Raw genomic sequence first — 15,223 nt, forward strand, 5'->3', positions numbered from 1 at the left:
GGAAGGATGCCAGATGGAGGAGAAACGGAAATGTCATGGATTGCAGGTTGTTGGTTTTATTATTGTTGGTTTTATTATTATTATTATTATTGGTTTTTTTCTGTTGGTTGCAAAAAGGCTGAATAAACAGGAGTTGCCTTGAGGTAGGTGAAGTCTCGCTATTCAAGCGCTATTCGGCTGTATTTCGTTTCCAGTGCTCTGCAGTTGTGTTGGTGAGACTCAGCGAGGCTGGGGAAGGCTGTTCAACTGGATTTAGTTTAGCTTTTTTAAAACAAACCGTAAACCCCGGGCTCTTTGAGTGGAGGGAGAAGTTAGAGCAGATGCCGCGCACCAGCCCGATTATCTCGGCAGAGCCGCCGCTTTTTGGTGCACGTGGTAGGGAATCAACATCGCCTCGTAGTGTTTGAGTGCCAAAATCATGAGGTGCTGGAGCCTCAGTTGAAATTTTACTTGATTTAAGGTTTTCGATTGTGATGTTTCAAACGCTTCTTTAGAACAGGCATGTGTTTTGCAGGTCACTAGCTCTCTGGTGTAGAGACCCAGCATGTTTCATTGGTATTTCTATTTACGGTGAACTTGGGGAAATTGTTAAAAAGAAAGCTGCGAAATATTGCAGATCTCCCTCCACATCCCCCCAGATAAAGTTAATGTAGTTGATTTGGGCAGCTACTGATGACAAAATGAATTGGGGGCGGAGGAGGGTGTTTAGTTGCCATCTAGAATTTTTAATTGATGTTAGAAATTGAGTATTTGAAAAATCATGTGAGAGCTCCAAAATCCCAGGGTTGTTTGTAGACAGGAGATTTCAAGAAGTAAGTATACATTGATTCTCTTTATTTTATTTCTAGTTTCAGAGCTGTTTGGTTATACACATCTTCTCCTTTGGTTTATAAATCAAACCATCTACCTTTGACAAATGGTTTTGATAAACATAACTCGCATGCTCTCTATCAGGCAGCATTTTATTAAGTCATTAATTCTTTTGCAAGCAGATTTATGTAGGCATCAGATGCTTTGGGTAATCTCTTTTATGTAGTTAGAAACAGAGACCAAGATAAAAAAGTAATAATATTGCTATGTTCTGACAGGCTGATATTTTAGGTGACGCTCTTGTTTCCTTCATTTGCCTATTTGAAATAGTATTTTCCCCTTAGTGTGGCTACTTGCTTCACAGTGCCCTGTAACAGCAGAGGTGGGTTTGATAATCTGTGACCTTTGCCCAAACACATTGACTGTTTATTATTAACACTTACTGCGTTGTACACAGTATTTCCAGCAGCTGATTTCATTGTACAACCTTCCCTAGCGTTGCTTTTGCTTCTCTTGGCTATGAAAACAAGTCTGAAAGCAAATACTTTGGCTAAAATGATGGCATCTGTTGGCAGCTCTCGATTACCAGGTGTTCTGCATTATTGTCTTTTACCCTTAATAAAATACCTCGTGTCACAACTATTAGCAGCTCAGCAAAGGTTGGACCACACAGGGTCTGCTGGGCAGGATAGAGGTGAAAAGGTTGAAGGAAAAAAGGAGCAGGAGAAGGGGGTGGAATGAGCTGTTTGAAAGCAGCTGTTTTGGCTGCTCTTTCTGCTTTCCTGCTTTGTGTTTTTCAGCATCTCCTGTATTTATTACTTTTAATATCATGGTGGTTTTAACAATTTGTGTTAGTGTCTGACAGTCCGAGCTTGAAACTGAAACCACATCTTGCGAGGGAGCGAATACAGCCGAGGATCCCGCTCCTTTTCTCCATCCCAAACCAGTTTTATTTCCTGAAAAATAGCTGACCGAAAAGATGAAAGGTGACGTTTCTATAATGTCAGCAGGCATCCTGTTAGTTGTCAGCACCGTGAACATACACCTGCTTGTGAATATCGTCTTCACATTTGGGATTCTTCACACGAGCATCTAGCTATTTTTTACAGAACTGCATAGTTTCTTTAGAAACTGCTGCATAGATTAAAACCACATGGGTACCAGAGCATGTGTTTCAGCAGAACGATGCTGAAAGCCGGAGGGTCATGTCGATAGTTAGTAAATGCACTTGTACCGTAAGATTCTTTATCACTCTGGGGTGTGTTTTGGTTTTGGTGGGTTTTGGTGGTGTGGTGGTGGTTTGTTTGGGTTTTGGTGGTTTGCTTGGGTTTTGTTTTGTTTTTTCTTTTTGTTTGGGTTTTTGTTTTTGGTGGTGGTTGTTGTTTTGGGGGTTTTTTTGTTGGTGTTTTTTTTTTTTTTTCCCCAGCTTGTTTGCAAAAATATATCCATGAGGCTGCGTAATGCATTCTTGTAGTTAAAAGTGTGCAATGACTGAAATAACTGTTGCAAACTTGGAGGATAATGAATATGGCATAATTGAATGCAAAATGCATAATTGCTTGCAAGTTTTCATATATCGATGATTTTTCCTTGTTAGGTGGTTGTAGAAGTACTGTATTTTGTGACTGAAATTATTATTGCAATTTTTTTCCAGGCGACTGGCTGGCAATGACCTCTCTTTTATCCATCCGAAGGCCTTGTCTGGGTTGAAAGAACTCAAAGTTCTGTAAGTAATTGGTTTTTAGAGCTTCATAGCTCGCTGTTTGCTTGCTTAGTGCACAGCCAGCCTGTCTACTGGGAGGCTGGAGGAAATTTTTTTTTTGAGTCCCCTCTCAATTATAGTGCTCCTACTTTTTTTTTTTTAGTCAAGGCTTGCTCTAAGTGGTGATGATGAGCAGTGGTGAACTTGACTAAACCGTAATTACGGCATTTAATTAGAATGCTTACTCGTTTCTGATGTATATATTGTAGCAGAAGAATCCTAAGAAGGAAAAAAATCCTAAAAAGGACGTGTAAATATTTGTTATCCTCCACCCTCTGAGTTTACTGCATCGGGTACCCTGACACGCCAGGTACTTAAATGTAAAACACTCTTTGACCTTGGAGTCATCCCCTATGGGTAACAGAAATAATTTCCATAGGTCGACGCTGCTTTAGGTGAAAATGACTTATTATTAGGAAAAAAGTTTTAATTAAAAAAAGGTTAGAGTTGTATGCCCTGTTTCCCATATCTTTTTTCCCTTTCCGAGATAAGAATTATTAATTTCCACTATTTTCCCATAGTTAAGGACAAAAAGAGCTTGCTGCTGTTTGAGATTTAAAAAAATCTGTATCCAGAAATTGTGGCATTTATGCTGACTTAAATATTTCCAGTGACTAGTAGGGTAATAGATAGTCAATTAAACAGTTAATTAAACAGATAATTTAAAAAAAATAATTGAAAAGGACCCTGAGGTTGTAAAGAAACAGTCATAAACAGGGTATGGATTAGGAAACTGCCCACCTGCAATACTGCTTAATGATGCTTTTTAAATTGAAGACAGTGTCAAGGCTCTTGAAGGTAACTCTGCCGGGACACCCAACACTGGAGATGCCTGAAATTCCAGCAGTTCTTGAAAAATTTGGGACTTGGATATTAATTAACAGTTAACTTATTTGTCTAATTGCATTTTAACCCGCTACGCACCAAAATCTAACAATATTTTATAATGTGTGGAATCTCAGTTATTTGCATTGTCATTATAAAATAACTCATCGTGCAATGATATGTCGTCCCATAAGAGAAGTTCTTTAAAAAAACCTCAGTATAACTTAATTCAGCTTGGCTCTGGTTTCATTCTGTGTCTTTAAAGTTGTGCTTTGTTGTGAACACACTTTATAAATCAGATTGTTAATGCGTTCTTTGTTGATGGGTCTTTGAGAAAAATGAGAGGTTCATGTGTTTTGGAGCATGCATAGTGTGATTTCACAAGAAAATAATAAAATGTCATTCATTGTAGCAAATTTGTGTTACTATGAAGTTGTTCATCCTCTTCAGTGGGTTCCCAGGGGAATTTCAGTGTATTAGGTCAGAGGCTTGTTCTCTGCAAATTAATGAAGTTAATTAATGAGTCGTAAATAAAACCGAAACAGACCATTTTCTTGTTTCACCTTTGCCTTTGGGTATCTGGACTTAATAATTCTGAAAGCTTTTATGTACACCAGAAATCTGTGAAACCATAGTGGGACCATGGGCTCTTCTATCACCTCTACTGTTGATAAAGATTATTGTCAAATTCTACTTTACTAACACAGTGGATTTTACAGGACCCTACAGAACAATCAGCTGAAGACTGTACCTAATGAGGCCATCAGAGGATTAAGCGGTTTACAGTCCTTGTAAGTTTTCTTACTTTGCTTTTTTTCATGTGTTGTTCTCCAAGTTCCACTTTCAGTCACTTTGTACCTGTTTGTTTCATTCTGTAGAGTTTTGAAGTATAGTCGTGTATGTGTAGTAATGTACCTGGACTTCCTGATATTGCAGTTTCAACTGGAGCAAAGTTTCCCATGTAAAGTTCATAAGAAATTTTAATTGTCATTTTTGGGGTGACCCAAATCCAAACTCTTTCAAAACCCAAACCCAGCGACCGGATTGCTGTATAAATGCAATGGTGGGGGAGTTAAACGTTTATCGTCCTTCTTGCGTGTCCTAAGGTGTTTAAGCAATTTTAAAATGTTGTGCAAAAATGAATCATGCCCAAGTCTTTTGTATCCAGAGGAGGGAAATTGGTTTCTGGGAAAGGAGTATTGCTTGAGACATGCATTGTATTGGTTTTACTGGAAGGTGTTGAAATCACATAGACAGTTATGAACACCTCAGCCATTATTGCGAGTTGCTCATAAGATATTTCGTATGTGCTTATACTATCTCATGGCTTATTATGTTTTATAAAGCATCTTAATCAGACCTTAATAGTTAGTTACAGCTCTCTAGGTGGTAGATGCTTATCACGGTGGTGAGGAGGTGGAGGGGGGAAGGGCTGCAAATTTTTTCCTCCTTTCTGCTTATCTACAGAGAGAATGGGCAGATTATCTCTTCCCTCTGTGCCAAAATTCAGATTTCTGGCCTAAGATCCTGTTTCTCTCAGTGTTGCATCAGATTATGGAATAGGTTTGTTGGGGGAGGAAAAAAAACAGTTTTGCAAAATATCTTTGCAAAGTCTTGCGCAACTCTTGCCAAGGTGCTTTCTGCGTTCCCCGGGCTTGGATCCCGGTCACTACCTGCTCGGATATTCCCGCCTTTAACACGTGAAAAAAGCACAGTAAGGAGCATGGGGCAGAACAAGGTTGGCTGCGTGATGTGAATAACCCTTCAGTAATTGCGTTTATGGGGGTTTTTTAACCCTCCAAACCCAACAAAAAATAAAACAAACAAAAAACCCCAACCAAACAAAAAACCAAACCATAAACCAGCTCCTTCCTGGATTTCAGCATTCCTATGATGACAAAAAAGAAACTACTTCAGTAAATACTCTTGTTGTCTACAGATCATCCATTTCAGTTTCAATGAATGTGCTTTGTTCTCTACTTATATACAGTAATGTTTAGTCTCTAATTAAAGTTTAAAATATAAAATCTCCAGTTGCTGGTTTGAGAATTTTATGTGCAGAAGGGAAGGGACAAAATTAAGGAGAAAAAAATGAATGTATGAATTAAGCCACCGTGTCTCTCTTTTTAAAAATTTATATATTTTAATATGATTGGAAAGAGAGCGGTTAGAGCCATTTAAAAAAAAAAAAAGGACATTTTAGTTGTTGGAAAAAATCATGGAATGATTATGTAATATTGTATAATGTAACCAGTATAATTGCTTGACATAACATCACTGTAATTAAAATGTAATAGTAACAATTTAAAGTGTGGTGAGGCTTCTCTTTCTGGGAGCTTCCATGTTCATAAGCAAATGATAAACTATCAATTTTAGGAAGGTAAAAAGGATTAAATTGAGCTAATAAGCAGAAAGCTACTTGTTACATCTTTTTCTGAGGAAAACCTGATTGATATTTTTTTCAAAATAACTGCTCGAAACCCAGTCTGGAAGCTGTCGGTGTCAGAACCTCAGAAAGATTTTATTTGATTTTATTTTATTTTTCTTCCATTGGTGTGAATTGTGTTTAGGTTTGTCCCTCTGAATTCCTGAGGAGGATCTGTCTGCACTGCAAGATCACCATAATTTGTTAAAATCAGCAGCAATTGGGAAATAAATTGTATTTTCAAGATAAGTGTACTGGGAAACATAAAGCATTTTTCCTGTGCAATTTCTTTACTTCACCAGAATGCATTTCTGTCATTTTAATGAATTTCAGGAAAACTTTGTTTTATTGCATCACTCATAAAATTACAGTGTAAGTATGCATATCACCTACTAATGTAGGGAGCACCTTCTGGTGAAGGAACGTAGAACTGGTCCTCTGAGCTTTGTGCTTGAACATGGAGATATAAGTGCCAGTATGCTGCCTTATTTATTTAAAAACAACAACAAAACCCAACCCAAAACTAAATAAATAAATAAGGAAAAAGTGGTTTTCCCCCTCAAAGGAATTTGTGTAAAAAAAAAAAAAAAAATAAAAAATATATATATATATATATATATATATTTAGAGCTCCTGAGCTGCTGTGACTTTCTTCTAAAACAAATAACTCTTTGCAGAATATGTTAGAAAAACCTGCTTCTAACTTCTTGATATATAATCTCCATGCAAACCCTGCAAGTTTAAACATCTCTTAACCGACTCTTTTGGCAGTTTCCCAGTTTGCTCTGAGTAGGCTTTAGGGGGAATTTTTTCTTGGTGAAGACACAAATTACTTGCTCATAAAACTGTAGAGTATATTGATAATCATTTGGGTTGCAGGTCCTGTAGAACTACGCTGTTTCTCTTTATGTGCTCCAATTTCTGGCTGCGTAGGATGGCGGTTGCCACACTATGTATTAATGTATGTATTAACCAGCCCAGTAAACCTACCTGTGTGGAAATAAAGATGGTTACAGGAGCTTCATGATCTCTAATGTTTATATTACAGCTGGCGAGGAGCCAGCCTGGTTCAGAATACTAAACAACAGCTCTTTATTTTCTGTTTACATTGGATATTTTCCCAGCTTTGGCCTCCACCAGGGACTTAGAACAGAGTCTTTATTTATGGAAGTGAAATTTAGCAAAATGAAAAGAGTTTCAGTGAGGGGAGACTTGCTGTCAAGCACCCCAGAGAAGTTTTATCTGGCAGGATGTGTTCTCGGTGCGAGATGTCGTGATATCTAACGAAGAGGCACACTTTGTACCTTAGATCTGGAAATGGTGTCGGAGAGGTTTATTGGTGATCCAAGGGCCATAGGGAGAGCCGGAGGCAGGAAGGTGTTTTGGCGTCCGTGGAGCCCAAAAGTACCTTTTTTTTAGGTGCTTTAATGCAAGAAGCATATTTGACAGCGATGACTATTTGTTTTGGTAGCACCACTTGTTCTGAGCTTTGTGGGGGTTTGTAAAATGGTTCTGTAAACTACAGCAACTTCTAGGATTGCTCTAATTCACCCTAGACACCCAGCTACATAGGAATTTTAAGTCATAGCATAGAATATTCTACTACAGTCCTCACTGTGTGACAAATACTTGAACTACGTTACTCAAAAAAAGACTTTCAGATGCTTTGAAACGGAGAACTGTGTTCCATTTAAACTCAAAATACCCGATCGCTGCTAATTTTAGTGGGTGTTTGCCATCAAATCCATGAGTCGTTTTTGAAAGCTTGTCAATAAATGCTAATGTATTAGAGACTATTTATTGTAATTGTAGTTCAGGAGTCACCAAGGTTTTGTCCCTGCACGTGTGCCCATATGCAGGGAATATTAGAGCAGCAATACAGGGTGTTTCAAAAAGATGGACCCAATTGGAAATCACTGTATCTCTTTTTCGTGTGGGGATATGTCAAAGACTGTGTTTTTGTGCCACAATTAGCGACTAATCTGGATGAGCTCAAAACCAGAATCACCACAGCGGTGACCTCAGTGGAAGAAGAGACTTCGAGAGGTGTTTGGGACAAATTCAGCTATTGTCTCTGTTGTCCATGCAGCAGATAGAGAGAACATTTATAAAAAACATTTACAGAAAGGTTACTAAAACTTGATAACTCATTAAAGCTTTTGTAAAGTAACATCTTGCGGTAGTGAAATATACTGCTTTGAAATTGGGTCCGTCTTTTTGAAACACCCTGAGGTTCAAAGCGCTGCAGCTACGTTGCTATGTCGGAATCCCAGATCTGTGGGTATCGGGACCGTGCCAGCCTGGTATTCGACGGTAATAGCTCCTGCTTTTCTCTTTCCGTGGGTGTTCACCTGAGCTGCAGGGTCAGTGTCTCCGGGTGTGTGGTCAGTGGTGATTTTCTGTGGTACCCAGGACTGGTTCTGGCTCCCGAGTCAGGTTTACTCCCAGCATCCGCGCGGGATCATAACCAGTTTTGCAGTTGCCGTCCTATCTCAGTGGCTAGAGCAGGCTTGAGGCAGAAACATGTTGAACTGGAATGTGATTATTAATATGTTTTCTGGGAGAGAGAATTGGTTTGGCCCAGGCAGGAAAGACTGGGGTGCTGGTGTGGGACTGGGAGAAATGAGAGCAGCATCTTGCTTTGCAGTATAAGGATGTGTGGTAAAAGGGTGGTGACAGGGCACGGAGGCACATTGCAGTCAGGACTCATTTAAAATACGTGCTGTAGCACGTATCTGCTACAGCCTTGCATTTCTAGCTTTCTCTTCTTTTAGGAAGGATGCCTTATACAGATCAAGTTACGCCTGTATTTATTAAGAAAAAAAAATCCACACAAACCAAGCAAAAAACCCCAAATAACACCACCAACAAAACAAAATCTAGAAACATTCTGCTGGTACCACAATGAAACCACACAGCTTTAAGTGGTAATTCATGTTGGTGGCAATTTTAGTAACGTAAACCATTGAAGCACATTGAAATATGTCGAAATGTGGAGAGGACAATGCAAATGTTGTCTTGTATCAAAAAATACGCAGTTCTACTCGTAACTCTGCTAGTTTCTCTTGAAGTGCGTTTGATGGCTTCTGTTGACAATTTTGTGCTTCTGCATTATGTGTATTTGAAGGCCAGGGCTATCCGCAAGGATAATCCTGCCTGTGAGACTGGAAGATCTTAATTAAGAGCAACGACCAGATGAAGTTAAGAAGCATTCTATGGTCTTACATGCAGTATGTGCCTTTCAGAGCGGTACGTGGTTTATCAGCTAACTAACTTTGAATGGATCCCATCTTCTCTAGAGGTGGTTAGTTCCCTGCTTCGCTGTTATTAAAGTGTTAAAGGGGACCAGCCCTCAAGTGAGCCTGTGTTAAGCTATAGCATGAAACTATTGGCGCCAGAATGGGAAAGGAAAAAATTCACACACATTTTCTTTTTAATCTGCAAAAACAATACAAACTTAAATATGCTGAATATGCCTTTTCTTCCTTGCATTTTTTGTTTTTAAAGAATGTATAAGAGCTCTCCTGAGCATGTTTGATTATGCTGAAAAATCTTCAAATATGCAGCAGTTTAAATATGCTGCTTTGTGAACTTTACTTGCTAAATGACAGGAATCTCATTTTTCTGTGCCATGTTCACCTTCAGAAGCTGTTCTGGTTTTCTTGAAAATGAGGTATGGCTGTTTCTTGTGAGCTTCAGGAATCTCTGGGATTTTTGTAGCTTTTTTCTTCTTTAACTGTCTGGGCTTGCTTAAGGAATTGCTGATGTTTAAATAAAAATGAGGAAATTGTTTAGAAACAGAGTGGTCAGAAAGTTCACTGGGATGGTGGAAGTTACACAGCATGTAGGTAAAGATGGATGAATCCTGTATGGGTAATTTGCAGCAAACTTTGTATGATCTCTGGCTGCTATCATCTTAAACGTTTAAATGGAAGAACTAGATGTGCCGGCACATGGATACAGGTGGTTGAAATAGCTTTGGCATGTATCAGTAGTTTCTGAGAGCTTCTGTAATGTTGTCTCTGAATAAAGCAAATCCTTGTATTGGTGTTTTCGACACATAAGGTACAGAGCTTGATTTAGTGAGCAAACGCACTGAGTATTTTAAAGTACCTCTGTTAACACGGTGGGTTTATTGCCCTGCATTGTAGCAGAATTTCCGAGGTACCAGGGTTATCAGTACTCAACTTCAAAACCTAAAAATCTACTCCATTGTTATTTGAGTGATTTCTTTGTGGTTTTTGAAGGAGCACTTTAAAGAGCGAAGTTCTTTAATGATTGCCATTGAGCGGAAGTGGTTTAACACAAGAGTCAGGAGTGATTTTATTAACATCAGTGTTAAACTCTTGCTATTAGTATAAGGCTGTTAAAATTTCCCAGTCACTGGAGCCTGGAAGGCTGAGCGTGGTCACAGATGAGATCTGTCAAGGCTGCCAGCCAGGATGGGACAGTAGCTGCAAACCAATCTGTGACAGTCTCCTATTCCCAGGCAAACAGCGTGAACAAAATGCATGGCAGTACATTCATAATTAATATTATTACTAAGGTGATGTTTACGAGATGTATCTCGCATCCACAATACGCAGGTGGGCTTTGCAGTGAGGAGCACGACCGGCTTCTCGTGGAGGGTCTACAGCCACGGCCACCGGTGCTCTGGTGGTTTGTCCCAGGACAGCCAGGGTTGACCATGATGTGGTCAACTGAGCTTTGTGCTTGGCTTTCCCCGTCACATTGCTGCTCCCTCTGGAGCGGCTGGGATCACGCTAAGCTGCAGGTTTTCGCTCCTGCTCTGGTGGGGAGGCACCATCGCTGCCTGACACCTGGTGTCGTTTGGAGGGTGGGAAAGAAATGAGGCAGCACAGGAGGGACTGGGGAGCAGGAGGAGACGTGCAAGTGTGGTCCTGGCAGCCTCCCCGATGCCACCCACCAGGGATGCGGGCTGGAAGGTGCTGGCTCTGAGCAGCACTGCTGGCCAGTCCAAAACGCCACGGTATCTTGGTGTGCAATAAGAGGAGTGTGACCAGGAGGTCGAGGGAAGTTGTCCTTCCCCTCTACTCTGCCCTGGTGAGGCTGCATCTGCGTCCAGTTCTGGGCTCCCCAGTTTAAGGACAAGGAATTACTGGAGGGAGTCCAGCAGAGGGCTACAAAAATGATGAGGGGTCTGGAGCACCTTTCTTATGAAGAGAGACGAGAGAGCTGGGTCTGTTCAGCCTGGAGAAGAGAAGCTGAGAGGGGATCTCATCAATGTTCATAAAAATCTCAAGGGTGGGCGTCAAGAGGATGGGACCAGACTCCTTTCAGTGGTTCCCAATGATAGGATGAGGGGCAACGGGCACAGACTGAAGCCCAGGAGGTTCCATCTGAATAGGAGGAGAAACTTCTTTACTCTGAGGGTGCCAGAGCCCTGGAACAGGCTGCCCAGAGAGGTTGTGGAATCTCCTTCTCTGAAGACATTCAGACCCCCCTGGACACCTTCCTCTGTGATCTGCTCTGGTGAACCTGCTTTAGCAGGTGGGTTGGACTGGATGATCTCCAGAGGTCCCTTCCAAATCCAACCACTCTGTGATTCTGCGAGTATCTTTTCCTTTTTAGCTTTTTTAACCCTGTAGGTAGATGCTGTGCCCAGGAACGGTGCTGCTGTGCCCACTTCATTGGCAAACACCTGCTTTTGTGCAAGTGTCTGGCACGGCAGGTTCTGCTGAGGTTTGGTGTGGTGCAGGGATGCTTCTGAGACCAGGAGGAGGGGGCTTGGCTGGCTTCTGGGAGATCCTGGGGAAAGAATGAGGAGATTGGGTGATTTTATTTTATTTATTTATTTATTTTTAATCTCGCAGTGCTCCAGGAATGAAAAACATTATCAAAGTTTTTTCCTGACTTTCCTCCCCACACACTGTAATGTATTGAAAAAGCAGGATGCCGTGTGGTGCCAACTCCCACGTATCTGCTCTCCATACACTCGCGTAATCCTGGCAGGCTGAGCCTGAGATTTGTAGTGAAAAGCTTTATGAAAATATGCTGGAGTCAGAATGGTAATTTGGTGTGTGTTTGTATTACTATATAAATATTTAAAAACCCATATACGTGTGTCTGTTAGACTTTGGAACTTTAATTCATTGGATTCGAGGTAGGAGTTCATATTAGTTTTACAGTTTCCTTACAGCTGACTTAATTGCTTGAAGACCTTTAAGTTGCTATGTTCTTCACTTGTTTTAACAATATGTGAAGTATTAATACAGAGGCTGCTGAATATACAGGTTTCTACCATCCTCCTGCTCTTTCTTCTTGTGCAGTTGGAGTTTGTGTGAGGAGGGAACCTAACAGGTAGTAGAGGTGAAGATGACAGCTCTGCAAGTGAACTCTGAATTTATAGACTAAACGTAAAGGTCTCTCACAAGCCAATGCCTATAGGGAAACTGGAATTGGAGTAGCTTCTGAAAGATTAAGGAATTTAAGTACATGCTGCAAGCTCCAATTTATAGAACATAGTCTTATCTTTAACACTTTAATGGAAAAGGACAGTCTTTGTAAAGGTTCAGTCCAAGAGTATTACTTGTGCTTTGGTAGTTATTGGAGCAAGTGAATACTCCCTGTGCCATCTTCAAGAAAAGTTGTGGTCTTCCAGTTGTTTCACAAAGTGCTCCATTATGTGCATTTCATGTTAAATAGAAGTATTTCAGCTGTGTCTTGTGCGTTGAACATGATGTGGATAAGCTTTTACTGTTTGGAAGAGGGGAAAAAAAGTAACTGCGGCATATCAAGCTTACACTAAGAGGCATGAATGAGCACAAAAAATGTGGATGAGACAGAAATGGCCAAAGTAATTAAAAATAAGTCTTGAGATATGACAACTAATAGCAAAAATTTAGCACCAATAAGTATTTTTTTGTGTGTAATCGTAGTAATACCTGCTTTGGATCATTTGATGCTGCGCTTGTTCCTATAATATTTGTAAATCACAGGCTTTCCCTTTAAAACTGTAAATGCAGCTCAATGGAAACTCTGGGCAAACTGTCTATTTTCAACTATTTTGTTCATGTATCTGTTGGACTCTGGGAAAACCTGGGGCTGGCGCAGTGATCTTCAGAGATCAGGAAGACGCTGCGTAAATGGAGAGTGGGAGACACAAATAATCACAGTGTGATGTATTGTCTTTCTCCTTGGCTTTGGCTGTATGATTTAATATCACTAATTACTTTCAGCTCTATTCAGACATTGCAAACATTTGGCATCATCTTAAAAATGCGAAGAAGTGACAGAGAGCCAGGAAAGTGCTCTCTTTCACCTTTTAAACCTCCCGCTCAGTGACCACGGTGGGTGCTGGTCATCTTATCCCCCTCGGTTTTACTGCCGCGAGCAGGAGAAGGATGAACACGACAGACTTGGGTGGCTGTGGAGAGCAATCAGTTAAAAATCATAGGATGGTTTGGGTTGGAAGGGACCTTCAAAGCTCATCCAGTGCCACCCCTGCCATGAGCAGGGACATCTTCACCAGCTCAGGTTGCTCAGAGCCCCGTCCAGCCTGGCCTGGGATGTTCCCAGGGATGGGGCATCCACCACCTCTGTGAGCAACTTGTGCCAGTGTTTTACCACCCCCATTGTAAAAAAATGTCTCCATATCCAGCCTGAATCTCCCCTCCTTTAGTTTAAAACCATCACCCCTTGTCCTGTCACAACGGGCCCTACTAAAAAGTCTGTCCCCGTCTTACAGGCCCCTTTTAAGCACTGAAAGACCGCAATAAGGTTTCCTCAGAGCCTTCTCTTCTCCAGGGTGAATAACCTCAACTCTCAGCCTGTCCTCACAGCAGAGCTGTTTCATCCTTCTGATCATCTTGGTGGCCTCCTCTGGCCCCTCTCCATGTCTGTCCTGTTCTGAGGGCTCCAGAGCTGATGCAGAGTTACTTGGGTACTTGACGTGTCTGCTTTGGGGGATGGAGGTCTTGGCAGAGCAAGGTAGGGATGAAGGGTCCATCATCTTCTCCGTGAACTTCTTTCTTCTGCTGGGACTGTGGGAGAAGAGGGAGCAGGGTGTGGGGATTTGCTGTTGAGTTTTGTTTTCCGAAGTCTCCTTGAGTAAATGGAATTTAGCAAGGAGCTCAGTGCAAGGACAAACAGAGGCATAAAGAAGTAGTCGTAAGGACTGAGGCCTGCCTCATGAAGGATGCTGCTTCTCTTTACAAAAAAAAAATTAGTTGAAGACTCGAATATGTTTATTCTACTGGAAAATAATTCTTTTGATCTTCAGGGAGGTGTGTGAATTTAGGAAAGAGAAGAAAGATGGGTAATTTTTTTTTTTTTCCTGAAGCAGAGCTGTAGGCTTTTTTCCTCCCCTCCCCTTATTTTTTATTTCTTTATTATCATCAGACATCTAATTTCCCTGAAATGTTCCAGTCTCCGTGCAGCCTGAAAACATTCAGACAAAATAGCGTACACACCTGTCAGACCATGGGGCAAATGATAAGGGGATGCCATTTATGAGCCATAGGAATTAGCTCTTTGATGTGTAGCTTTAGAGCTAATGGCACCTCCCTCATCTTAGGAAAGAGCCTTTGACTGCAGACAGTTCTTTAAGTTCCCACTTGTGTTGGTGTATTTGTTGCTTAATTTGATGTATTTCTTGACTGTTTATTACATGGAAATTCAGCTGCTGACTGTTTTTCCTAATAATTTGAAATATTTAAACCGTGTACATCACAACAAGACTCTCACAGAAATAGGTTGAGTGCATTTATTCTTGATCAAGCTTGTCTTCTCCCTTTGAATTCAGCGTGTCCTTTAAGTGTTGGGGTCCAGAAGCACTTTAATTTTTAAGCTGTCTTGACTGTGCCTGGAGACAAATCTAGCCAGTCTAGAGGGGGACGCGATGAATGGCTGGAGGCAATGACTTCTTAAACTAACCCAGCGAGACTTTCAAGAGCATGTCCGATCACGGATTTAGAAACGCGGCGAATGCTTAATATATCTCCCAAGCTGTGCTGATCGGTATTGCAGCGAGCGCGGGTGCCGCTGGAGGAGCGTGTACGTGTTTTGTCTCCCCAGACAGCAGCACACGGACCGCGGCTGGGACACCTGGCCTTGCAAAGCGGTTACGCAAGGTGTTTTCTTCCATGTTTGCAGCCAAGTCACCACGGTTCAGCCGCGTCTTGACCTGGAGAAGACAAGCCCTGGGGCAGAGGACAGTCAAACATTGCCTGGTGCTCTCAGCCCTGCGCTGCTTTGGGTCTCTTACAGACCATTTTTTTCATAGAATCACCGAATGTCCTTAGCTGCAAGGGACCCACAAGGATCATCAAGTCCAGCTCCTGTCCATGCATATGACAACCCCAAAATTCACACCATGTGCCTGAGGGTGTTGTCCAATTGCTTCATCTCATGGGCAATCACTGCTGACCTTTTCTCCCATC

The 15,223-nt window shown here is 41.3% G+C and overlaps 1 protein-coding gene across 2 annotated transcripts in view; it reads left to right on the forward strand.

Moving 5' to 3' along the window:
• LGR4 (leucine rich repeat containing G protein-coupled receptor 4) overlaps window positions 1–15,223 on the forward strand; it is a 78,785-nt gene that overhangs the window by 44,814 nt on the left and 18,748 nt on the right. For both annotated transcript variants that reach the window (XM_065636275.1, XM_065636276.1), the window contains exons 3-4: window positions 2,465–2,536; window positions 4,117–4,188. In XM_065636275.1, coding sequence (XP_065492347.1) covers window positions 2,465–2,536; window positions 4,117–4,188 — 144 coding nt within the window. The remainder of the gene's footprint in view (window positions 1–2,464; window positions 2,537–4,116; window positions 4,189–15,223) is intronic.

This window comes from Caloenas nicobarica, chromosome 5 (genome assembly GCF_036013445.1).
Source record: "Caloenas nicobarica isolate bCalNic1 chromosome 5, bCalNic1.hap1, whole genome shotgun sequence".
NCBI lineage: Eukaryota > Metazoa > Chordata > Aves > Columbiformes > Columbidae > Caloenas > Caloenas nicobarica.